This window comes from Hippocampus comes, unplaced genomic scaffold (assembly GCF_001891065.2).
Source record: "Hippocampus comes isolate QL1 unplaced genomic scaffold, H_comes_QL1_v1.1 scaffold45, whole genome shotgun sequence".
Classification (NCBI taxonomy): domain Eukaryota; kingdom Metazoa; phylum Chordata; class Actinopteri; order Syngnathiformes; family Syngnathidae; genus Hippocampus; species Hippocampus comes.
In genome coordinates, this window is record NW_017805783.1 from 959,173 (window position 1) to 986,293 (window position 27,121).

Genomic DNA, 27,121 nt, shown 5'->3' on the forward strand with positions numbered 1-27,121 from the left:
CTGCGAGTCCTCATCCGGTAGTGACATCACCATGTTCTTCCGCTGGTAAGACCGGCAACATGGCAGCCGACATGCAGGTATGTGTGGTTGGCTTCTTTGCAACACGGTAAAAGATTTCACAATGAGTTCTATGTCATTCATCCACCACATTCGTTATAGTTCCAATAATATCATCACAATTTAGAGGAGTGTGTGAACTCTGAAAGAGACACGTGGTCAGAATTTATTTAGCCTTATAGCTAATAGCGAAGTGCTACGTAGCCTGAGAATGCCTTCTATAAACAGCTGCCTTGGGCAATTAATGCCGGCGAGGCAACGTTTTTTTTTTTTAAGATTAAAAAACAAATACAATCTGGAGAGGAAGTTAATGATATCTTTTTGGAGCATTATCTAAATAGATGGACACCAGTGAGCTGATTTTCACTTGTATAGATCACACAAACCACTGCCGAATAGATGATAACGTTAAGCATGCCCTCGTTATTTGTTAGAGCTTGGCATTATTTAGCCCCTCGATGCAAAAATAGGAGTTGTTTTTAATTTTAAACTCCCTCTCTGGCGATTACTACTTGATTTTATAGCGAAGCCTTCAGAATGAACTTCGATTGAATGATTAAATCATCGTGTGACTGATTTTTCAAGTGTACACTACCAACGCGTTATTTGATTTGGTATGCCTAATGTTATTTTTCTTCAAGGTTTCCGAGACTCTGAAGAAATTTGCACTAAAAGTGACTACAGCCAGTGTGAAAGAGCGTAAGGAGATTTTCGGAGAGCTGAGACAATGTTTAAAGGGTAAAGGTAAGTCTGTGGGTGCTTTTTTTTTTGTGTGTGTTTGTAATTTTAGTTTAGATTTAGTTGTGTTAGAAAGAGATCCAGTCACCACTGATGGTTTGTGATTTGGGCTACTGTTTTATTTTAGAGTTACCAGAGCCTGCCATCAAAGGCCTTTGCAAGCTCTTCTGCCTCACTCCTCACAGATATAGGTACGTGTGTGTGTGTTAATGTGCGGTCTTATGAAAGACACGCACATTGAATTCTTAGTTTTTACTGTTTTTCTTCTTTTCTGTATTTGTCAGGGATGCTGCATCCCGCAGAGAGATCCTCTCCGCCATTGCTCAGCTGGCTGAACGCCAGCCTGACATTCTGGTTATGAGCCTCCTCCACTGCCTTCTCAACAGTGGAGTTGTCAGTAAAAATGGAGAGCCAGGGTATGTATGTCATATAACTGATTTTGATTGATTGTGATCGGTAGATGAGGCCTCATGAAGCATTGTGGCACATTGAGCAAACTGTATTGATACTGTGTCAGAAGACTCGGCACTGTGTCATTCTGTTACTCAATAGCTCACATGCTGGATCTTACGTCATTGGATTGTAGGCAACCTATATGCATAATGAACTCCTGTCCAAGTTTATTTTGACTCTTGAAAATGAATGACAAAAAGTCTTCCAATCGTTATCCATTATTTTTTATTACATAATACAATGTTACATCGATTTAAGATAAGATAACCCTCATTTGTCCCACACGAGGGAAATTTGCAGTCTACAGCAGCAAAATTGGGGGGGAGAAAAAAACAAAGTGTTTCATTGCACAAAATAAATGTTTCAGAAAAGAACTGTACACAGTTCAATCTAAGTACAATATAAAATATAGCATTAGCAATATATTTGTAGAATAAATATAATAAATTAGCAATAGCATAGAAAACACAGCATAAGGTGGCTGTGCTATTTACAATGGTTACAGGTTTTCACGTATGTTTATTCAGCAGCCTGACAGCAGTCGGTAGGAATGAGTGGCGGTATCTCTCCTTCTTGCAGCGCGGGTGTAACAGTCTCTGGCTGAAGGAGAAGGATTTACAAGTAACCCCATCACACGGACTCGAAGGGAAGACTTTAGCTTCAAAAGATGCCGAATTCATTTGGCAGAGCTGCAATCCATTGACAGATGTGCTTCCTTATAAAGTTTGGTGCCTTAGTAACAAGTAGCTATTGAGCGATACAGATGTTATATCAGTCACCTGACTTTTTCTCCAGGCAAGAAAATCTGATGTTAACAAGTTTTACCTTGGAGTTTCAATGGCTGAATGATGCCTGGTTTATTTCTTCATACTCATACTTTGATTTTCAGGAAAAGTACAGGCTCTGCTGCCTTCATTGGCTTGTCTTGGACCTGCCTTTTAGTCCCTGCTGTCTTTTCTGCACCAGAGAAAAGACAAGGACCAACCTGGAATAAAATGGTAAATACCTAAAGTTTTATATTTGTCATTTATATACAGTTTAATTGTTTGTCATTTATCGCGGGGGATATATTTTAGATCCACTCACGATCTAAATCGATCTGTGATTTTAAAAGGTTTACCCTTCCAACACACTTGAAACACATTTAAATACTTATTAAAACACAATTCGACATAATACAAACACACTTTTCAAATTTTTCTTTTGTGAAAGATAAACCACAATATCGCGGCAGTTGACTGAAATGTATTTCTGTGAATGGATTTGCATTGTCACATTAACGGGCAAATGTAACGTCACTTGAGTTGACGTGGTGGTTGCTGTCACTCAGGTTCACGTTCAGAGCCTGCTTGTGGCCGAAGTAGTGGGTGGAGCCAAATCTACTGCTCAGAAATCAAGCCTGAAGAATCTCACTCATCTTTGTGAGGGAGTGAGTAGAAGACTCATAGACAAGAGTCAGACATCATCAATTCCACTGACGTGTACACACTGGGTTCCGCTGAGATCTGACATTTTGGCTTCTTTCCCAGAATCCGGGTTTGGTTGATCAGTACATCAGCGCCCTGTTGAGTCTGGACCCAAGCCCTACAACGCTAGCTATGCTGGGTGTGTGTTTGGACTTTTGCACATCTCAGAAGGACAAAGCTACAATTGACAAGCATAAGGTAAGTTGTTAGCATCATATTATGGACTGTAGATTCAGTGTTTTGTTATACTTACCGCTAAATAAATCGAGACTCACAACCTTGCAGGGGGCCATGTTGGACCTGTACATAAAGATGGTCTTAATGAGTAAGACAAAAACGCATCAACACATTCTCGACAAAAGCGGCTCCTTGTTGCGCCACGTCTCTCACTCTGAATTCAAGGAGCTACTTCTCCCCAGCATTCAGAAGACAATGCTGCGAAGTCCAGAGAATGCTATGCAGGGTGAGCTGCTTTTTGGATTGTCATGGCTCTGACTAATACACACTCTCTTATTCCTCAATTCCTAATGGAGTGTCTCCTAATTAATCTCTCACCAGCAATTTCGTGCCTGCTGTCTGCCCTGACTATTGATCTCAGTCAGTATGCCATGGATATTGGAAAGGCTATAGCAAGTAAGGGATTTTAATCAAAATTTAAACATGGGTGTCTTCTTTTTTTTTTTTTTTTTTTTTGAACATTTGTCCACATACATTTTACCTAGATGTATTTGAAACATGCGAAAAAAACATGGTTACCAGTAACGTCTGTCTCTCTCTTTTTTTGTTTGTTTGTTTTGAAGGCCAACTGAAAGCCAACAATGCCCAGCTAATGGACGAAGCAATCCAGGCACTGCAGAACTTGGCCCGACAGTGCAGTGACAGCAATGCTGTACAGGACATTGTCACACACCTATTCAAGATTCTTGGAGGTGAAATAGATATTAGCCATCTCAATGATTCTCTTTGTGGTTTTATATTTGACATAGTTATAATACAGTAATAATGTTGTAATTTTGCAACGTACATGATTACAGGATCTGAAGGAAAGCTAACAGTTGTCACCCAAAAAATGAGTGTTTTGTCAGGTATGAGACATCTTCTATTGTGAAATCCTCATCAAGTAAAGAAGGGAGAACGAACCTGTGGCTTATAAATGTTTCTGATTTTTAGGGATTGGCAGCTGCAGCCACCATGCAGTGTCAGGAGGCTCAAGTCAAACTTTGAGCTCTGCAGTCACAGTGATGTTCATCCCTTATTTGCAGCAAGAAGGTATCCTTGATTTATTGATTTTTTTTTCCCTCCTCCACCCCTCTTTGTCACTCTGGTTAAGTGAGGTCAAAGTCCTTGGAGCTCATGCTGTAAATATTTGCTTAATCATCATCAGGAAATTGCCATGCCAGTGTTGTGTACACTTTCACATCGTGGACAGCGATGCAAATGACTTTCATTCTAATTTGCCACAATATGATTTAATTTAATAATTCAGTGGTTTCAAATGCTTACTCAGATGTTCAGTGGAATTTGGAGTTTGAACGTTTGGTTTTCATGAACAGTTTCCGTGGGCCGTTGGTTTACAGCAGTGCCGAGCAACACGCAACTAATTTGCGCAGCAGTTTAGAATTCATTGCCTCGTGGCATAAAAACACACTCTGTTACTTTTAAAGAAATTTTGCAGAGAAACGTTTTCATGCAAATTTGTGCAACTTGTGATTGTGACTTTACGCCTGTGTTAGTGCAGATTTGTTTGTGATGAAACAGTGCATTTCATTATAAAAAAATTAAAAAGTGGATCTGTCACTGCCATAGGAACATAACTCCATCGAACACCGAGGACCTACTTCATTAAGTTATTTTGTTCTTTTATTGATATATTTAAAACTGCTTGCCCTTAAATCACAATGATAAGCAAATGTACATTTTATGGATTGCTACTTTGGGACTGTGCCATTGAAGAGACACACACACACACACACATACATGCCTATACAACAGCTAAGTACAATTTGAGAAATGCTTGAGACATAACCCCCCCGCTCCCCCCATTTAAATGAACTTTTTGCTACCTGCTCAATTTAGTTCACGAGGGCACCTTGGTGCACGGGGTGTCAGTGCTCTCCCAATGGAGCAGTCGCCTTACTGTGCAGATTCCCAGCGCTCTGCTAGATTGGTTCCAAAAGGCATTCATGCTCAAAACTTCCACCTCTCTGGTTCGCCACGCCTACATCCAGGCCATGCTCGGGGCCTTCAAAGGTCAGTTCACACAAGGCGAAAAAAAAACTTTACAATGTATAGATTCTGATATCACACTTGATTTGACCCTTTTTTAGGTGACACTCTGGCCCAGGCGTTACAGCTTATTCCCTTGCTGCTCCAAACAGTGGAAAAAGCTGCAGCGCAAAACTCCCAGCATGCTCTTCTTTCTGAAGGAGTGGCGGCTTCGGTTCTTTTGAGTCGACTTTCCCTGCTTGAAACAGTGCCAGGTGATGTTCACATTTTTAGTAATCACATACCTTATTCAGGAGAACTGGTTAAAAACTGTTGGCTGTAGGTTTGACAGTTGTTGACACACTTTCTACAGAAGCAAAATTCTCCGGCTTTTGGAACTTAATCTTGGATGACAAGAAGCCACTTTTCACTACCGAGAAGTTCATCTGCCAGTCCAGTGATGAAAGTGAGGCTTTTGTTATAATCTCTTGTGTTATTCCCATAAATAAATTCAACGTGTAAAGCATTGTTTCTCTCTGTTGGTTTGTCTTTAGCTCAGCTGACTGTGCTGCTGCTCTGCGAAAGACTTTTCTTGGATCATGCCCACAGGCTTAATACCAGCAAAGCTCAGTGAGTTTGTGCACTAAAGCATAATGAATGAGTGTCTCCTTGACTTTTATTTCTGCATCTGCTTAAGCAGTGGTTATCAACTTTGAGATTCTGGGTCTCATTTTTTTGCCTATTCTTACAAGTCTTTGAAGTCGCAACCAACTTTTGTTGAAGAATAATAGACACAAAGTATTGATTTTTTTTTTTTTTTAATCCCTTACAATCTTCTATGGTATTAGAGTCATAATTACAATCAATATATAGTATTTGTGTGGAAAAACATGAATATAAAACAATTAAATGAAAAGCAATAACTCGTATGTTGGTACTGACATAAACAAAGGACCCCCTCTCCACCATATTCCTACGTGCCATTAGCCTTTGTGTGAAATGGGTGCTCGATTTCCTGTATAGCGAAATTAGAAAATAGCATTTTGTTTCCATGGAAACTGCGCGAATCCACTTTCTATGACAATTACAAAGTTTACCAATGTGGGAATGCCAATTGTTGCAGCTTAGAAGAGAAAACATTTCAATCCCTCTTCCTGCTAATGTAACGGTGTAAGACATAAAAAAGAGGCCAGCGACAACGTACAATCACATGTTTAACTACATTCTGAATTATTTCGCTTCAAAAGCTTAGAGGCCTATCACTACCTACTTAGTTATAAAGTTGCTTGTGTTCTGGTAAAAGAGGTTCGACGTAGTCCTTTTTAGCTTCAAGTAGACATAGAAGCCAGGTGTTTGGCTCCTACTTCCCACTGTATGGTAACGGCATGACCAGGACTCTTAATGTCAACAAGCTTCACGTCACTCAATGTCATAAAACTGCAGTCAGTCTTCACCAAAATGTCTGCAAGCATCTCTACTTAGTCAACTTCAACTGCTGCAAATATTAAGACAAGTTGCTTTAATAGTTTGGATTTTATGAGCATAACATCTTCCTCTCCATCGGCACTTACTACAGTTAAATGATAAAACCGCTTTACTGTCCATAAAATCCATAATATTGTGGCAATCCTTCAAATATTTTCAGAGGTTGATTAATACTAAAGTGTGGTGTCTCCCACACACATAAATACAATACCTAATGTTCCTCTGACACTTGGCACCCCATCTTGCTTGTCGCAATGCAAGCAGCAAGCACATTAGCAGAAAGTGCATGTTGTGGCGCCGCGCTCTCTCTAAAAAATGAAAAGGAGCACGGGTCCAACATTGAGGTGGCAATTTGGAATGACTTAGCTCATTCACTGCCATTGACGGCATTAAATGTCAAGAAGATCAATTTTAACTGGGCTGGCAGCGAATCAGACCTAACTAATTGAATCCAAAGCCTTACCAGTGACTGCATCTTTCTTTTCCTGCAATTCTCAAAGAAAAGAGTAACATTGCATCTTTGTTGCATCCAACCAATCTTGCAGGATGTACCACAGTGCCACAGTGGCGGTCCTGTTGTCTCAGAGCTGGCGTGTGAGGAAGCGAGCAAAACAGACAATCAGAAAGCTGCTCTCTTCCTTGGGTGGCTCCAACCTTGCCCAGGGCCTTCTCGGCGAACTTCGAGCTGTCATCAACAAACACAAAGTGCGGACCACAAATTTTCGAAACAACATTGCTTATTAAAAAAAAAAAAAAATCTTGCTTTGCTTTGATAAATGCATAGAAAAAGTCTGACATGCTTTTGGTTGTGTTTTATCAGGTTATGCCTCAGGATGTCTTGGTGTTAGAGTCTGGAGAGCTGACCGAGCTTGGTCGCACCTACGTTCGCCCACGTGTCCTGTTGGATGCACTGCATGCCATTTGCGCCTCGGCCAGTCAATGGGGAGACCCTAATGAATCAGAGAACTTGGCTATGGAGATTGTCATTGTTGCTCATCATCCATCCCTAGGTACAAGAAGGGCCTGTTACATTTTACACAGCTGTCCATTTGGCAACTTTCTTGCCTTTTATATGCTCCCATGTGTTTTACATCCTTTCTATTCTTTATGTATCTTTCTAAGTGGAAGCTCGAAGTGATCTGTGGCCATTCCTGCTCTCCTCCATGAACATAAAAGCAGAAGAATTCATCGAAAATAATCTGGAGGCTATTCTACCGCATTTGTTGGAGGTCAACACTGATAACCAGGTGAATCTCTAGTGTTGCCCTAATTTTGTTTATACAGAAAAATGAATGATATCAAGAAAAAATATTGTTTAAAGGGCCATAAATACATAAGATAAGAAAACCTTTATTTGTCTCACAATGGAGAAATTCCCAATAACATATAATAAATAACATCAATTAAACGAAATTATATGTCCTGAGGGAAATTGTGATTCATTTTTCTTCAGGCAGTGAAAAATGCTGTTGGTGCCCTCTGCAGCCATTCTCCAGACAAGCTGTTGCCTCGCGTAATCAGTCACATAACAAAGGAGCTTTCCCAACCTGCTCTAGTTCATGTCACCAGGGAGGAGTACGCTATCATGCTGACTCCCGAGGGGGAACTTTATGACAACTCCATCATTGAAAAGTAAAAGATACATTGAGTCTGTCATGTCATTGGCCGATTGTATTTTTAATGATGTCCATCTTTCCATCACTCTTTTCCCAGTGCACAGAAAGAGAACACCAAGAAGGGCAATATCAAGAAAGAGAACAAAGTCTACTCCTACAAGGAACAGATATTTGGACTTGAGTTACAGGAGGTAGTTTAAAGTCAATTTTCTATGCTGTTTTAAGTGTCATACCTGGATCTAAATTTAAATGTGATTTCACAGGAGATTAAGAAGAAAAGGGGCATCAAGGATGACGTGCAGCTCACCAGCAAACAGAAGGAAATGATTGAATTGCAACGTGAGAAAGAGCAAACTATACGGAAAAGACTTCATGGGGTAATGAAGCAAACCGTTTTCTTTCAAAATACCCAGTATGTGACTTTTGTTCTTTTCACCTTGTAGACTGTTGACTTGGTTCTCATTTTCCCCAGCTCAATATAGAGTTCCAAAGTGTCGTAGGCCTCCTAGTGGCTGTTCTCAAAGAGAGACCAGCTCAGATTACCCGAGAGCTACCCTCAGTCCTCCAGGTTCTGTTGCCCCTGTTGCGCTCCCCGCTGACTGCTCCACGTGTCCAGCAGATCTTCTTGGACATTGGAGTGTGCCTCATACCCAAGCACCTCCATCATCTCGGTACACAACTTGCGTGATAGTGGTTTCCGTAGACAGCACCGTTCAATTTGACGCCACAGTATTGTGATTTGTGCTTTTTTTCCAAGGTGTTCTTGTGGGACATGTGACTTTACGATTGCTGAAGCCTGAGTGTAAAATGGATGTGGCCTGGGAGCAGGAGGACCTGGACAAAGCAGTTACCCGTACTGTGCAGCTGCTACATCACCACACTGTCCCTCAGAAAGCTGGCAAGACGAGTGGTAAGGAGATGCATGATCATTGTCTGTCAAATCCTGTCTAGAATATGTGCTTATAATGCAAATGCATTTACGAAAGGCCTGTGGAATGTTAAGCAGTGCCACAATGAGCCGCTGTAAACAGTCCATATGCTTTATTATGCACACAGCAAAATGCCGAATAATCATCTGAGACAGGCACCTCATCTATGGGGCACTGTAAAAGGTGACCCGGCGGACTACCATCCTTGATATATATCCATCCATCCATTTTCTGATCCACTTATCCTCACAAGGGTCGCGGGGCCCGCTGGAGCCTATCCCAGCAGTCTTCGGGCAGTAGGCGGGGGACACCCTGAACTGGTTGCCAGCCAATCGCAGGGCAGGCACATATACACAACCATCTGTGCTCACACAAGAGACAATTTAGAGTGCTCCATTCATCTGCCATGCATGTCTTTGGAATGTGGGAGGAAACCGGAGTACCCGGAGAAAACCCACACAGGCACGGGGAGAACATGCAAACTCCACACAGGAAGGCCGGAGATGGAATCGAACCCTGCAGAAACCTAGTTGTAACAATGGCTGTGATTTTGGTAGTTCCTACCTGTCTTATTTGTACTGTATTTTTTTCTCTTCCAGGTGTGACCCCACTGCCTGCCCCTGCTTTTTGCTTTTGCTTCCCTTTCCTGAATGCTACACTCAGGGAGTCTTCAGGCAGTACAGAGGAGACCGAGAGCTTGATGACTAGATCTTTGCAAATCATCCATGAGCATTGTCAGCTTCGGGCTCAGACAGATGAGGCAACCGTTATAGACGAGGTAGAATTTCTTTTCATACTGACATTCAAAACAGGATCTATTTTGGTTCTTCTTGCATACCGTTTTGACTGCTTCTAAATTTCTTTTTGATCTTTTCAGAATGGCCCTGAACTGCTTCCACGTGTTGACATGCTGATGATGCTGACCAGAGTTATTTCCACTGCGACACCAAGACTTCAGGTAAACTTTGCCAATTCAAGCATTGTCTTAAATGCCTAATTAATTATGTGTACTAAGAGAGAGACAGCTTACAGTTTAAAGGGAGCCAAAACAAGACGTATTCTAGATCTGTCTTCGACTTCGGACAAAAAGCTTCACAAAATGGCAACTGAAAAACCCACCTGTCATATGCATGTGAAATTTGTTGTTGTCAAGTGTCATAGTTGAGTCTGTGTGTGTAAAACTTTGCCTTCATTAGTCAAATTCTGTACATGTGTTGACATTTATTCAATATTTATGCCAAATATGACCATATTTTTTCTGTATTGTTGGAATTGTGGACTGTGCGGTTTGTGTGGCATAGTTTGACATGCCCTTCCAACTCTTTATTAGGTGTTGGCGTCTCAGTGTCTAACAGCACTTTGTGGCAGTGCCGGGGGAGGTGAGGGCTGCACAGTAGCAGAGCAGTCAGAGATAGATGTCCTGCTCAACGCCCTCCTTTCACCTTGCTTCTCTGTCCGTGATGCTGCTCTCAGAGTGAGTTTCCAATAACCCAATTATTATTATTGTTATTTTAACTGTTTACTGTTCTATTTCACTTTGAGTTTAGTAGTTCAATTATTCACAAAGCAGCCCAACAGAATTGAACAAATGATATCTTGAATGAAAACCAATTTATATAGTTTGGGTTTTTTTGTTTGTTTTTTTCCCCCCTGGTGTACAGGGATTGTCAGAAATGGAGTTTGCTCTGTCGACAGACAGTACAGAGCAGAGTGGACTGAGTTTGCTGCGCAGGCTCTGGATCGCTAGGTTTGATGTTGAAGAAGAAGGACGAGCGTTTGCTGAAAAGTATATACGATGAGTTTTTATGTATATTATTTTTCTGTTTGTTTTTGGAATACTGACGTTAAATACTTTTTATCCCAATGGATGATACAAGTACTTACCAGTGAAAGAAGTCTAAAGGAGTACTACCGTGTCTTTTAAGTGGCCGTGAAAACAAATTCAGCATTGTTTTAAATGGGCGATTTTGAGAAGCCAAAGTGTAAGCAAAATGTTTTGGTCCTCTTAGACTCTGGCAGTCTCTTGATCTGGAGTTGGTCCCAGAGCTCTGCTCCCTACTAATTGGTGACATCACTCATCACGAAGAGGCTGTTCGCTCTGCTGCAGCTGAAGCACTGTCAAGTGCTGTTTCTCACTATAGAGACCAATCTGCGCCAGTCCTTGGACAGCTAACTGAGCTCTACCACCAAAAACTTTATGTGAGCGCCCCCACTATACCAATTATCTAGAACATTATTTGTGGCAGCTGTTTGCTTCTGAACCAAACCAAACAAACCTTTATTTATCTTCATTAAAGAGACCACCACCTGTGCTGGATACCCTGGGCAGAGTGATCTCGGAATCTCCACCGGATCAATGGGAAGCAAGGTCAGAGAGAAGAAAACTCAATGTCGTATGGATGCGATGCGTAGAAATTAAACTGTCCAACTCGCACTCATTCATTTTGCACTGAGATTGTTTGTCACTCATGGCTCTAGGTGTGGAATTGCTCTCACGCTGAACAAGTTGTCCCAGTACTTAGACGAATCTCAGGTGACTCCCCTCTTCCTGTTCTTTGTTCCTGATGCTCTGAATGACCGTCATACTGACGTACGGCGCTGCATGTTGGAGGCAGCACTCTCAGCCCTCAACACACATGGAAAGGTGCGGCCCGCTCCTTTTTTCCACCATTCCTTGTCATTTTCAGTGCATATAATATCATACAGTCATTTGTGTTTCTTCAAAGTTAACGAGTCTCTAAATGTGATGTGTGTTACAGGACAATGTTAGCTCCCTGCTTCCTGTGTTTGAAGAGTTTCTGAAAAATGCGCCCCAGGACGCCAGCTATGACGCTGTCCGTCAAAGTGTGGTCATTCTTATGGGCTCCTTGGCCAAACATCTGGACAAAAATGACCCAAAGGTCAAACCCATTGTGGCCAAGCTTATCACAGCTCTTTCTACACCAGCACAGCAAGTAAGAAACATTGGCTCTTTTTTCAGCTTTGATGCCGAAATTATTTTGGCTTAAATTTAGTGTCACCCAAAACACGAAGTGATGGTGAGCAGTTTAACGGTGCTCACATAAACAGTGAGATGCATTGTGGTCATCAACAATGTGCATTTCTTGTTCCTTCTTGAAACAAGGAATGAATTGTGGACAAGCATGCCTCTCAGATTTTTTTGTTGCCTAAATTGTTCACCAATCTCCAGCCATCCACTTTGGCCTTTGCATTCTCCACCATGGGGTGGATTAGTGAATCAGACGCATGATCTACCTGCATATTTATTGTCTCTTGTGTTAATTTACACTCTTCATGGTCTTCACAACAGAAGGACTCCGTTATGACTAAATTTACTCTTTGATCAGCGTGCTCCCTGAAGGTCCCCACTCGCTTCCAGGGCAACACACTGAGACTTTATAGTACAAGCTACTCGAAGAAAATAATCATCCATTGCTTTTGAATCTAATTAAAGAGCCATATTGTGCTCCAATATATAATGTTTTTGCTGTCCTTCCCCGTGTAGGTTCAAGAGTCAGTGGCCAGCTGTTTGCCTCCTTTAGTGCCTGCCATCAAAGAAGATGCTGCGGGGATAGTAAGGAATCTGCTGCAGCTGCTGCTGGAGAGTGACAAGTATGCCGAGAGGAAGGGAGCTGCCTATGGGCTTGCTGGCCTGGTCAAAGGACTTGGTATCCTGGCTCTCAAACAGCAGGACATCATGGCAACGCTGACTGATGCCATTCAGGACAAGAAAAATTTCAGACGAAGGGAAGGTGAGGACTGTACTTGAATACACCTTGTGGTGGGACCTGGACACATCGTCAGTGATGTTCCCGGGGTCATAGGGTGTTTCGGGTCTTACATCAGACACCGCATAAAGAGCACAAGTTCAAGAAATGGTCCACAGCTTTTATTATTGTGGCTTCTTTTGATCGTTATTTTTCTGATGTTTTTTTTCTTTTTAGAAAATTAGTCTTCAGCATTTGTGGCTGCCACAGAAGCACTTCGCTTATTCAGGCTGCCTGAGCACATTGGCATATCTAGTCTTCTGTTCTGTCCTGTTCCATTCTTCTTGTTTATCGTAGTTTCTTGTTATTGATGACATTAGTGTAGCCTGTATTACCGGAGACAAATTCCTTGTGTGTTCTAAATACTTGGCCGATAAAGATGTTTCTCTGGTGTTAAGAACCACATCTCTAAACGATGAATCGGTTATCAGAATGTCAATTAATTTGTTGATCACTTAGTAGTCTATTAATGGATTCATTGTTGCACTTTTAGAATATTGATGTTTCATCTCTTTCAGGGGCACTTTTTGCTTTCGAGATGCTGTGCAACATGTTGGGCAAACTGTTTGAGCCATATGTTGTTCATGTGCTGCCACACCTCCTGCTGTGCTTTGGAGACGGAAATCAGTATGTAAGGGAGGTGAGCAAGACGATCAATTTCTAGTGTTTCTTTTCGTTAAACTTCCAGTTCTCAAATCAGTTTCACAACGTGCTCAAATGGATGGTTTATGTGACTTTGTTTGTAATGTTCCCTTGTCCCTGCACCAGGCTGCTGATGACTGCGCTAAGGCAGTGATGAGGAACTTAAGTGCACACGGTGTAAAACTAGTTCTGCCTTCTCTGCTCGTGGCCCTGGAAGAGGAGTCGTGGCGGACTAAAGCGGGTCTGCATGGACAACACACAAAAACAAGCCATGAGTCTTGTGAAAGCATGGGCATTTTCATCCATCCAATATTCCAAATCTGCTTTTACAGGCTCTGTGGAGTTACTTGGTGCCATGGCTTTCTGTGCACCTAAGCAGTTATCTTCCTGTCTGCCAAATATTGTTCCCAAACTGACCGAAGTGTTGACTGACTCCCATGTGAAGGTGCAAAAAGCTGGTCAGCAGGCTCTCAGACAAATTGGCTCAGTCATCCGTAACCCCGAAATTCTTGGTGAGAGGTGTTTATTTTTTTATCAATGTATTTATTTTTGGTTATGTGTCCATGTTGAAATACAGCGGTCACTCGCTATATTGCAGTTCACCTTTCGTAGACTCGCTGTATCACAGATTTTTTTTCTCCCAAGTACAATTTTGTTTTTTTACAGCAAACAACCCGCATTGTGTCCTAATTGACTTTCTTTATATTGTACTGCGTAATTTCATGATGTTTTTTTACAGCATTCGAATCCGCATTATATTCTGGGTCCTAACTAAATTGAATCCCTTTTTCTTTGCTCGATTTAACTGTTTGCCCCACAACATAACAGGAGTGTTAAAGCAGATGCTGACCTTTGTTTCATTGTAAAATAATATTAACAATAATAATCGTAAGTACAACAATCAACATAATAATAATAATAATACTGTATCCTATTTTCCTTGCAAATGTTTTAACTTTGAGCATGTTTAAACGATAGAAATGTGAAAAAATGTTTATGGTGAAGTTTACAGACTTTAAACATTGGATAATTGTTAAAAAAAACGTGGATTTCACCTCTCGTGAGTTATTTTGGAAATGTAATGCCGCAATAAACGAGGGACCACTGTGCACAAACAAATTTTCAGCAGCTAGTTCTGCAATCCTCAAAAGTAGCTCTGATTTTGACTGCTCAACATTTTAGTTTTTTGCAGATTCAAATTAAGACAGATTATGTCTAAAATTACTTGATTGAAAGTTGATTCATTGGTTTAGTCATGCAGTTTTCTATATTTCTATAAATAACATAAAACACCAGTTTTATGTTGCCAATTCGGTTCCAACTCGGAGCCTTCTGTGTAGAGTTTACATGTTCCTACCAACAATGACAGAAACTTTATCCGGGTTGCTCGATTTCAATCAAAAATGTCTCTTATGTTAATTTCCAGTAAGTTCCCTTTAATGAACTCCACTTTTCTTTACTGAGGGGACTTTTAAGCAACCTGTATTATTGTTATTTTATGTTAAATGTTCTGTAAAGCGCTTTTGTTGCAGCTGTTGTGAAAGCACGATGTCAATAAAGATGTCTTGAATTGTATTGTAACCAAAGTCCATTGCTGTTACAAGATCAGCATCTGGTCACAAGGAGCAACATGGTGGCTTACTTGTCCAGAGAAATGGCTTAACAGCTGACAACATATTTCACGAGACTTGTGCAGATGAGAAATCCTTATATTCTTTGAAACTAGATTTTGACCTTTTTTCTTGAAGTCTCGCATCCCTTTAGGTTGATAGGTAGAACTCTCTGCAGTTAGCAGGACACCCAAAAGTGTTCAAATTGAGTACTCTGTATGGATCATCTCTGATTGTATGTCATAAGATCTCATTCATGGTGACTGTCATGATCTCTTTCTCAGCTATAACGCCCGTTCTGCTGGATGCTCTGACTGATCCATCCCGAAGGACCCAGACATGTCTTCAAACCCTTCTGGACACCAAGTTTGTACATTTCATTGATGCCCCTTCCCTCGCTCTGATCATGCCCATCGTCCAGAGAGCCTTCCAGGATCGTTCCACTGACACTCGCAAGATGGCCGCTCAGATTATTGGCAATATGTACTCCCTTACCGACCAGAAGGTACTGCTCTCCGCAATACAACAAGGCTGTATCACATTTTGTTTAGCTTGTCAAGCACTTTCTTCTGTGGGCCAATGAACCACTGTGGTATGTTTATGTTGTGTGCTAGGATCTGTCACCATACTTACCTAGTGTTATCCCTGGACTGAAGACTTCCTTGTTGGACCCAGTGCCTGAGGTGGGAATAGTGATTGATTGACAAATAAAGCGGCAATAGTGTGTGTCCGTGTGTCTGAAGCTGATACCGTAGATGCTATTCTCTAGGTGCGTACGGTGTCAGCCAAAGCCCTGGGCGCCATGGTGAAGGGAATGGGTGAATCCTGCTTTGATGACCTTCTGCCGTGGCTCATGGAGACGCTGGCCTCTGAGCAGAGCTCAGTAGATCGTTCTGGGGCAGCCCAAGGTGACTAACATTGCTGATCATTTCATTTGTTTGAAGTAAAATAACTCAAATTGCTGACAGAATTCAATTTCTGGTGTATTCAGGACTGGCTGAGGTGATGGCCGGCCTTGGAGTTGAGAAGCTGGACAAACTAATGCCAGATGTGGTACAGACTGCGAGTAAGGTGGATATAGCATCCCATGTGAGAGATGGCTACATCATGATGTTCATCTACCTGCCTCTCACATTTGGAGACAAATTCACTCCCTATGTCGGGCCCATCATCCCCTGTATCCTAAAGGTAATTGCTTCTCTGCTTGGAATGTTCGGAGTGATTCAATCATTGCACAATGATTTTAGTGTTGTTATTTGAATAGATGATCTTGACATTTGCGGTCTGAATCACCAGGCCCTGGCTGATGAAAATGAATATGTGAGAGACACTGCGCTACGAGCTGGCCAGCGCATCATCAGTATGTATGCAGAGACTGCAATTGCACTCTTGCTTCCTGAACTAGAGCAAGGGCTGTTTGATGACCTCTGGAGAATCAGGTCGGCAAGACTTAGTCTCAGTAAAGTGTGGAGATTGGGTGGACGTAGCTTGAATCTCCATTTAATTGTGTGGCCATGTTTGTGTTCCCTTATAGGTTCAGTTCTGTCCAGTTGCTTGGAGATCTGCTGTTCCATATCTCTGGGGTGACCGGAAAGATGACCACAGAGACTGCATCAGAAGATGACAACTTTGGAACTGCTGCATCAAATAAAGTAAGAACTTTTTTTTTGGAACCAGATAATTATTTCTGGTAATAGAGCAATTTTAAGATGGAATCAGTGTAACGTGTTTCGTATCAAAAGGGGAAACATTTGAAGTGTTTGCCTGTGGTTAACTTTAATTGTCTCACTTCTAGGCTATCATTTCAGCTCTTGGGGCTGAGCGGCGTAACCGTGTGCTTTCCGGCCTCTACATGGGCCGTTCGGACACCCAGCTGGTAGTCCGCCAGGCATCTCTACACGTGTGGAAGATAGTGGTATCCAACACACCACGAACCCTTCGAGAAATCCTCCCAACCCTCTTCACCCTCCTGCTCGGCTTCTTGGCCTCCACTTGGCCTGACAAGAGAACAGTATGTACTTGATGATTATTCTCTTTTTGTTTGTTTTTTTTTTTTTTTACCTTTTTTCTGTTTGGAAAAGTTAACTACACCGTGCTTTTTTTGGTTTAGTTTAGTTTTTTTTAAAATTTATTTATTTATTTATTTTTTTACACAATTTATGTATCTGCATGATTTCAGATCGCTGCTCGGACACTGGGTGATCTGGTGAGAAAGCTGGGTGAGAAGATTCTTCCGGAGATTATTCCCATCCTGGAACAGGGTCTACGTTCTGACAAGAGTGATGAAAGGCAGGGCGTCTGCATTGGCCTCAGTGAGATCATCAAGTCCACCAGCAAAGACGCGGTCAGTCATTCAAATGCATTTTCCTCATTCTGGGTCAAGCAGATCATCACCATTAAATAAGACTGACATTATGTTATTATTTCATAGGTGCTGGTCTTCTCAGAGTCTCTGGTCCCCACTGTAAGGAAGGCTCTTTGTGACCCACTGGAAGAAGTTAGAGAGGCTGCAGCCAAAACATTTGAGCAGCTCCATGTAACCATTGGTCACCAGGCGCTGGATGACATCCTGCCTACTCTGCTGAAACAGCTTGTAAGTCACTAAAAATGTAAACATTCTAACCAGATTTATCGCAGACTTGCTACGGGCTATTCACTTTTTTTTGTGCTAAATCTTTTTCCAGGATGATGAGGACACAGCAGAGTTTGCTTTGGATGGGTTGAAGCAAGTCATGGCAGTTAAGAGCCGATCAGTGCTGCCCTATTTGGTGCCAAAGGTAGCAGTTGATGATTATAACTACCCGGAAGAGGAAGAGCAATAATGTGACTGACTAAACCAAATCCTGTTCTCTCAGCTGACTGCGCCTCCTGTGAACACTCGTGTTTTGGCCTTCCTGTCAGCTGTGGCCGGTGAGGCCCTGACCCGCCACCTAGGCGTCATTCTCCCCGCCCTCCTCTCCTCACTTAAAGGAAAACTAGGAACAGAGGATGAATCTCAGGTAACACTTCACAAGTTATGTTGATGCTATTGTTTTTTTGGTTGTTGTTTTGTTTTTACATTGTTTTAATTGGGATTTTTTTTGCATCAGGAATTATGCAGTTGTCAAACAGTGATCCTCTCTGTGGACGATGAAGTGGGCCAACGCATCATCATCGATGATCTGTTGGAGGCGACTCGAAACTCAGATGCTGGCCTCCGACAGGCCGCTGTTACTATGCTCAATGCCTATTTTGCCCGCACACGCCTAGACTATAGTGCCCATACACGTAACCTGCTGTCAGGCCTCATCCACCTTCTGAATGACACCAACCCAGAGGTTCTGTCTCAGAGTTGGGACACAATCAACTCCATCACTAAGGTGTGTTCATGTGAATGAATGTTTCCAATATATTCCACCGCTGGAGTCATTTATCGGCTAACTGTTTGCTTTTCTTTTTTTTTTTTTTTTCCCCTCAAAGAAACTGGACGCAAGCAGCCAGCTGGCTCTAATTGATGACCTTCATCGAGACATTAGATCAGCAGCCGCTGATGTAAAAGGTCAACACCTGCCTGGTTTCTGTCTGCCCAAAAAGGTAAGACTGTTTTCTGTCGCACACTCAATAGTCAAGTAGAATACGTCAGTGATGTTGAAAATGTACACGATCTCCCCAAGTTTAATTTTCTTTTGCTATCGTGGAGACCAGTGCTTCCCAACCTTTTTCGAGCCAAGGCAGGTAGAATAGTATATGGATTGAAAAATTGGCATATATTTAGTAAATGTTGTACCCCCATGGACTTCAGAGAACATGTAGTTTAAATTTGTACGAATACAATACAAAAATGCATTGAAATTGAGGAAAATGGAACCAACTCTTACCCTTACACATCATCTTTGTGCTTTTACAGGGTGTTACTTGCATCCTGCCTGTCCTGAGAGAAGGTGTCCTTACTGGTAGTCCTGAGCAGAAAGAAGAAGCAGCCAAAGCATTAGGAGGGGTTATTAAATTGACATCCCCTGAGGCTTTGCGCCCCTCTGTGGTCAACATCACTGGGCCCCTTATTCGCATCTTGGGTGACCGTTTTGCCTGGACAGTGAAGACAGCTCTATTGGAGACTCTTACCCTTCTGCTAGCAAAGGTCTGTTAAAAGGTTCTCCTCTTGGAATCAGCGCTTCATCGAGATGAGATGCGGAGCTTGACTCTCGCGTTTGGTGTTCCATCTTCCAGGTGGGTATCGCGTTGAAGCCCTTCCTGCCACAGCTGCAGACCACCTTCCTAAAGGCCCTGCAAGATTCAAGCCGTGCCGTGCGGTTGAGGGCGGCTGAAGCCCTGGGCCAACTGGTTTCTATCCACAGCAAGGTTGACCCGCTCTTCACAGAGCAACTCTCTGCCATTCGCAATGCAGAGGACTCTGGAGTCAGGTGTGTGCAATTATTGGGGGTCACCGCCACTTAAGTATTCATTGATTCCTAATATGTGACAAATAGTTCCTACAGCGACATTATTTGGATGGCCGGTTACCAGTGTTACTGTACTCTACATGAATACTTTGGATGTACTGTATAGTCATTTGCCTTGTTTGCCAGGGAGGATTTTTGTGTGGTTTCACTTTAATTTGAAAAAACAATTTGAAATGTGGCCTTGTCCGACCACAGAACACTTTTGCACTTTGCCTCAGTTCATCTTAGGTGAGCTAGGGCCCAGAGTAGCCAGCGGCGTTTCTGGCTGTTGTTGATAAATGAAAGAGTGGGAACCCTGATTCAAAATTGGCGCAAAAAAAATTATCGAGAAAGGTATACGTGGATTTCTGATGAAAACAATTTTTAAAAATGTGTTGACGAGTATTCATTCATGCAAGGTTAAGTAAACGTAACGTCAAGTGTAATTTCTGAGTCAGTGTTGTGGTTTAAATTAATGCCTGGTATTGGGCAACTACTCAGTAAATTGCTGTCAAGTCAAGTTAAAATGTCACTGCAATATGACAGTTGTACAGTAAGTGGCTACTAAGGAGCGGTACAACTTAACACCAACCCTCATATTCAGCATTAATTATATCTTATGAATATGCAGGAACCATTTTGTTAGCTGCAGATATTTTTGGGCTCCATTATAGAAGCAGTTAATTGTCTGCTACGTTTCTATTGGGATTACTATTCAATCAGTAAATTTCTTTGCGGGTTCTTTGGCGTAATTACGCTAATTTACAGCAGAATTATTCAGCAATGTAACCTGTTGTTCACACCTTCAGCACACTCAACCTGAAATAGAACAGCAAACCAAGCTTTGAAGCCAAAACCGACAATAAACTGACATTTTCTAGATGCTTTGCCGAAGGGAAGGAAAATTTAATTAAATCCTATAACTACCAAAAACGTCACATATCAAACTAGCCAGAACCTTTATTATTTGACTTTTGTTTCTGAACTGTAAATTTGCTGCCAGACAATTTAATAAGTGAATGTCTGTTTTCCTTTAAAAATCTATTTTTAGGTAACACCGCATTTCTCACACAAATAGAACCAACACCAACGATTTATGGTTCTTATGTTTTGGTGCTGTGTTTTACAGTTGTTATCACACTTTGTCTTTGACAGGGAGACAATGCTGCAAGCTTTAAGATTCGTCATTCAAGGGGCTGGGTCAAAGGTGGATCCAAACATCCGCAAGAACATCACCACCACATTACTAGGCATGCTGGGACATGATGAGGTATGACATTGGGAGCAGAGCAGATTACTTGAAGCATGAAACAGGATTGGGGAAGGGGGGGGGGGGTTCTGGTGAAAAGCCTTTACCTTCTAATTTACCAATTCAGTCAAATGAAGTGTAACCATAGAAGCATTTCAGAACACTGTTTTCTGGTATTGGTCTTTTTCTGTTGGCACTGCTGAAACGGAAGCTGTGAGAGAGGATGTGGTTTGCAAAAGAGGTGGTTTTAAGTCTCTTGATCAGTAAATAGGGCAGCAGTAGCTCATCTTGGGCTTTGAAACTAAAGGGTGACTGTTCAAGTCTCGATGAGGACCAAAAGAAATTACAAGTAGTTGGGGAAGACGAGAGTCTGCAGGGCACAGAACCCCTGAATATCAGCTCAGGGGATGTGGTCTCCCTTTTGCACGCCACGTCACTCAAGTCTCCTCCTTGCATGCCAGCATGTATGATCCCTCTGTGTGGGATGCAATTCAAAGATACAGAAGGTTGAAGGCCATTTGCTTTGGAAGGATTCTCATGTCTGTCTGCCCTCTCATCTCCTTATGTGTGCTTGCTCAAATAGGATGCAACTAGGATGGCTTCAGCTGGCTGTGTTGGTGAGCTCTGCCCTTTTCTGTCAGAGGAGGAGCTGAAGAGTGTGCTGCTTCAGCACATCTTGGGTTGGTATCCACTGTAAATGCAAAGTTAATTTTCTCTGAGTTTGTCTATTAAGGTGTTTGTTCGCTTTGATGTATTTCTAGCCTAACATATTTTTTTTTCTGAAAGAACAAAACATAACATGATTATCTCATGTGCCGACAGTGCGTGTGCGCGCGTGCATCTGTCTGTGTGTTTACGCGTACACGTACGTATAAGATATGTCAGCCAAGTTTTTCCTATTGAAGCAATCCCTTTGGAAAGTCACACGTTTTCCCAGCCGTCTTTGCCATGTCTTGGACTCCAGATATGATTCTTCCAGGATTCTCTCTAGCTCCATTCTTCACAGCCATCTTAATGTTGTTCACATTATTAAAATTAGTTTACCTCGAAGCTTGGTAATGAGGGTGTGGGGAGGGCTCGGACTGAGCCATGCGAGTAAAGTTTGCTCCAGCACAGTGATGTTCTTGTCAGCCAGAAATTGGCCGAGGACATTGTGAGCAGGCGTGTTGTCATGGTGAAACAGCCACAAGTTGTCCTGCTCCAACTCTCGCCTCTTCTCACGCACTGAAAGGAGCACACGACACCGTTTGTCTTTGTCGACGTGCAGGTTGAGCTGTGCAAAGAACTGGCAGCGGACCAGTGCCCCTCGCATCAAAGACTGCGATCAACCTGACTTTGACTTTGGACATCGACTGTATTCCTTTCTTCGTCCCTGGTGACGTTAGACTCTTCCACTGATGTCGCTGGTGTTTATTCCCCCCCAGAAAAAAAAAAAAAAACGCAAATAGGTGACTTTGTGAGTAGCGAACTGTACAGTAGGCAGTCTGTTGTTGAAACGATACATCTAAATTTAGAGATGAAGTTCTTTGTATGTCAGGGAGTGGTCCCTGTCTGGTGCTTATCGTGTCTTCCTTCATCAGCAATATTTTTGAGAGATCTAATTCCCTAATTCCTGCTTGTCCTTGGTTGCAGCGGATATGTCAGGAGTGGACTGGATGGTGCGTCACGGTCGTAGCTTGGCGCTAGCCATAGCTGTCAAGTGTGCCCCTGAAAAGCTGTGCGGGAAGGAATACTGCAACACCGTGATGGAGACCATTTTGAACAACGCCACTGCTGATAGGGTGAGCAGAAAGTTTGCCGCGTGTGTCAGAGAGACATCTGTTCTTTGCCTACTGCTGTTCTGATTGTCTTTTTGAATGTTTGTTTCTTTTAAAAAGAAAATTAAGCATTAAATATAGTCACAACCAAGGGTTATAATAGTTGTTTTTTTTCATTATTGTTAGTTTATATTTGGGTAGAATTTTTTTTATGAGTTTTGTATTGCGGGTTTGGTTTTATTTGTTTGAAAATGCTTCATATAAGTTGGTGGGGTTTTTTTGTTTTGTTTTTTTAAGTACACTGGTATTTTTTATTTTTTAATAAACCTGGAGGATTTGTCCAATGCAATATTAATTGGGGGAAAAAAGAGTCATTTCTGTATATGGACTATTTGTTCAGTAAACATTTTTAAAAAATAAATAAATAAAAATGAAAGCTCACTTAGCATTATGTAATAAAGTTAAGTAAAATACCATTCTCACACAACTGTTTGGCCTTCTTTTTCTGAACGGCTAGCCACACAGCAAAATAATCACATTTAAAATGTATATTATTTGACAAAGACAAAAAAAATGACTTTCGCAATTAGTTATCTTTAGAAAGTTTTATTGTTGTTTCAGTGATCATTTTTTTAAAAGCACTCTTGTTTGTCATGTCTTTTTATTTTCAAGACCAGTTTATTTTGGTAATTTTCATGAACTATAATGACCTTGTTCACAACCCTTTTTTCTTGTTCTCATCAACAAGTCAAAGTAATTTTCAGGATGCATTTGGTATCCATGGCAAAAGAGAAAGTCGTACTATTACTGCAGTGCTTATGTAGTTATGGAATTAGGGATCAGAAATGTTTTATTTTGGTGATGCATATTTTATATCAGCTGAACATTTGTGATTTTTTTTCGTTACAATATTTCCAGTATGCAAAAATGTGATTTATTTTTATATTGATATTTAGAAAATATCTTGTATTGACAACCACAGTGACTATGTTTACATAAAATCCATAACCTTTTTCAAACCCGAATGTTGGCAGTATTCGGGGTTTTAGAGGCCATCTAAACACATGCAAAAGCCCGAATATGCTCTAATTCAGGTTTTTTAAAAAACACAATAATATTCTTTGTTTATCCCTTTTCTAACCTGAGTATTGGATTATGTCTACTCGATCGGGTTGTCTCTTGCAAAGGAGGCACTTTGCGGATGCTGTTGCTCTATTCACAGGAAGTACTCGTCTGCGCTGCATTCTCGCCATAGCAAGTCTAAACTTGAATACTGTATTTGATTTCCCCGCCGCATTTTCACGTTGTTTTCTGTCTCCGGTGAAAATGACACGTGTATACACACATTCACGTGTGCATAAATCCGTCGGAAATACACAAGCAGAGGTAAACAATTATGGCGAAGCGAAGCTGCAGAAATGCACTCTTTTGGAGCGAGGAGGAAACCAAGTATTTTATTCCTGTGTTGAGTGACATGAAAATGTGTTTTATTGACGATAGAAAGTAAGCAGCGGATATGACATCTATTTGCTTCACGACGTACTTGCTTCGTTGTTTAAATCGGGTTATTCAAATGTGGGAGGAACTTTATCTGCTCACGCATGTTATTCTGAATTTTTCAGGAAACGGGATTTTAAACTTAACCTGACTGTTGACTGCATGTAAAAGTAGTCAGCGTATGAGTGGATAATTTGACCTGGCTCCTCTTTCAGATTCCCATTGCCACCAGTGGGATCAGAGGGATGGGATTCCTGATGCGATATCAGCTCAGCGTAGATGGAGGCAGTAATGTTTCCCAGCGCTTCATCACGCAGTTTGTCAAGGTTTGTTCTGCAATACATAATCAGTCATCAATTTGTTAATGATGCCAGTCTTTTCGGTTGGATTTACACGACAGGTCCAAGCGCCCAATTTAATGCCTTTACAGTATCCATTGATTGTGTTGATTTTTCAAGTGAAGCTGTTTTCACATTCACTGGCAACACTACACCTGCCAACACCAGGCAGCGACAACACATTTTTATTACAAATTACGCATATGTTAAAGTTTTAGTTGGCCTGAGCTGACTTGTGTTGTTTTATGAGACCCACGTCGACCTACCTCAGTGACGTCAGGCTTGGATTCACAGAGTATATGCAATCTGTCATTTTATGATGTAGACCCGTTGGCAGATATCCAACATGAATCTGCTCTTTATCCACATTTGGAAGAGGCTTTTATGGAACCTTGGGGAAGTGGGGAAATTTGCGAAGCATTTTCGGGATATATTTACTGTATATCCGATTCCATGCTTGTTTTTTTGTTTTGTCCCCCACTTCCCCCACGTGTACAATGGCGCATATCCGAACTGTGCCACTTGTCTCACTTGAACAATGAAGTGCAAATCCAGTCTTGATGCCCATAAAACAACCTGACCACATTTGACCGAGCCCTGCCCCCAAACGCCAAAACCCACGCGTAATTGATGCCTCCCCCATATAGGGGTTTTGAATTGCCTACAGATGCCACAAGATGATTGACATGGGACTACTTTGGTCAGAATGAAGCTTCCCAACTCACTTCAAACTTAACAACTTTTCAAATTCAACAACAATCTCGAGACCTGTATTATCAGAAGCCCTTTTAGACACGCTGCACATTTTGGGAATCATGAATTGAATTTCAATGGATGATTTTTTTTGGGGGGGGGGGGGATAATATCTTATTTCAGTGGGTGAGGTAGGTCTTTGTTTGTTGGTCGGTTTTATAATTGTTTTTTTACTGTAAAGCACTTTGAGTTGCATTTAGTATGACAAGGAGCTATACAAACAAATTGGAAATGAATTGAATTATTAACCCCTCATAGTGTAGCATACAAGTTCTTGAAAGACAGTTCTGAGTGCTACGCCCTCTTTACTTTTTTACAAATCATTAACACATTCCCATAATGAACCTGCTGTATTAACATAGCATGTATGTTGGAAGATTCGTGTTCCTTGTGACACCTGCTGTCTGTGTGACCCCCGCAGTGTCTTCAGAACCAGTCCAGTGACATCAGGCTGGTGTCAGAACGGGTGCTGTGGTGGGTCTTCAAAGAGCCTGCGGCACCTGCTATGGAGGCAAATCACATTAAGCCTCTGTTGAAGACTCTGTTGGACAACACTAAAGACAAGAACACCAGCGTCAGAGCCCAGAGCGAGCACACCATCGTCAACCTATTGCGACTGCGCAAGGGAGAGGAATGCATGCAGGTTAGACTACTGACGGACAGTATGGTGCGTTATAGATGGAAATCATTGACACAAGAAGACACTCATGTACTTTTTATTACGTTTTGCATTTCAGATGATTACAGCCATTCTGGACTCCGCAAGTAACGACCTTTTGTCCGAGTGTCATCGCCGCTCTTTGAAGAAGATTGCCAGTCAGCAGGACTCCAATGAAGAGATAGATGATACCATACTAACGTGATTGAACTGCTGCACTGTGCTATTGAATAATGTCAGCCAAAAAAAATGGATCACCTGATGTGATCTCCACCGTATGAGCTCCAGACACAATCAGCTCATGTTGCTCTGTTTTCCAGCACAGGAACTCAGGATACTTGCCAGCTGACTAAAAAAAAAAAAAAAAAAAAAAAATGCAAGCTCAGACCTGTAGTTCACACTCAACTTTTTATAGCTGCCCCTTTTGTCAGCAGATAAACAATTTGAGAACATGACTTTGCAGTAGCATCAATCTCAGCTTTATTCGACTTTTTTTTTCCCATCTTTACGGCGTTTTCTGATTTGGCAGACTTTCAATTTACATTTATTCAGCTTTCAAAATGTTTTACAATGTATTATTGTGGTTATAGTTGACCTGGACCCAAGAAGTATTTTTCAGCCCCAAAATGGTCCAATGTGGCAGTGTCTTACATAGGGATGGAACTGTAACGCGACATTCAAATTGCCACGATATTGTTGTCATGTTATATTGAAAGCAGCGCATCTCCATCAAAAGATGTTACTTTCTCCCCGATTCAGGTGATCACAGCATTGTGAACTACATAGAGCATGATGCTTTGCGCCGCTGAACCAATTGATACTCATGACACCAAAATAACTCGCCAAGCCAATTTTTGTGTCACTACTATCATGTGCAAAAACAGAATATTGGGCTTTTTTTTCTCCATCGTTTTTTTCAATATTCAATATTGAGTTTTATACGGTATCATGTCTTTTTTTTTTTATGTCACCAATCTCCCCACAATATCGTGCTTTTATTGTGAGGTTCATATCGTGATATTGTGTCATGACGTTTAGATATCGTTCCATCATCCCTCATCTTACAGAGACAGATACAAAAACTGTATTTGAATGTGCCACAAGTTCCTATGCTGACAAACAACTTTTGGTGAGGATTTCATTCGTAAATCCCCTTCCAGCAAATCTTAGTTACGGTAATTGTTTTAACGCCATTTAAACCCCAAATAAGACATTTTAATTTAAAACTTTTTACAAATAATTTTTCAGTTTTGTGATGGGAATGAGGCCAATTCTGTTCAGAATTTTCATTCTTGTTAAATATTTACTAAAATGATTTGAGATGCCACAGTGATGGCATGTGGCACAGATCCCTTATGTTTCTGGTTGCTGATTGATTTATGTAAAACATTTGGAGCGGTGGTGTCTACAACAGCAAAGATTCTTATCCCATTGATATGGTTGTAAAAAGGCAATACAAAATAAAAAAAAAATCTTGATTTCA

At 41.5% G+C, this 27,121-nt stretch overlaps 1 protein-coding gene across 1 annotated transcript; it reads left to right on the top strand.

Annotated features, from left to right (window-relative positions):
• Positions 1-27,121, top strand: gcn1 (GCN1 activator of EIF2AK4). Its single transcript, XM_019885245.1, has 57 exons — positions 1-77; positions 699-801; positions 923-986; positions 1,080-1,211; positions 2,138-2,246; positions 2,579-2,677; positions 2,778-2,912; positions 3,000-3,177; positions 3,273-3,347; positions 3,515-3,643; positions 3,749-3,799; positions 3,885-3,983; positions 4,791-4,964; positions 5,042-5,194; positions 5,293-5,385; positions 5,474-5,549; positions 6,950-7,109; positions 7,225-7,414; positions 7,527-7,651; positions 7,858-8,036; positions 8,118-8,211; positions 8,284-8,397; positions 8,493-8,691; positions 8,778-8,930; positions 9,549-9,727; positions 9,827-9,907; positions 10,280-10,423; positions 10,611-10,735; positions 10,959-11,148; positions 11,247-11,317; positions 11,428-11,593; positions 11,709-11,903; positions 12,455-12,701; positions 13,235-13,356; positions 13,485-13,599; positions 13,691-13,870; positions 15,253-15,473; positions 15,583-15,651; positions 15,738-15,876; positions 15,960-16,156; positions 16,265-16,407; positions 16,503-16,620; positions 16,764-16,979; positions 17,148-17,312; positions 17,400-17,561; positions 17,653-17,745; positions 17,824-17,967; positions 18,058-18,327; positions 18,428-18,541; positions 18,855-19,085; positions 19,175-19,368; positions 20,542-20,656; positions 21,219-21,315; positions 22,268-22,416; positions 24,105-24,215; positions 25,402-25,623; positions 25,718-27,121. The coding sequence occupies exons 1-57, from the start codon at positions 60-62 to the stop codon at positions 25,841-25,843; spliced, it is 8,013 nt and encodes a 2,670-aa protein (XP_019740804.1). The 5' UTR covers positions 1-59; the 3' UTR covers positions 25,844-27,121.

Coding starts and splice junctions, on each gene's coding strand:
- gcn1 (XM_019885245.1), top strand. Junction 13,871..15,252: donor CCGTAACCCCGAAATTCTTG/GTGAGAGGTGTT, acceptor TCTCTTTCTCAG/CTATAACGCCCGTTCTGCTG. Junction 19,086..19,174: donor TTACCCTTCTGCTAGCAAAG/GTCTGTTAAAAG, acceptor TCCATCTTCCAG/GTGGGTATCGCGTTGAAGCC.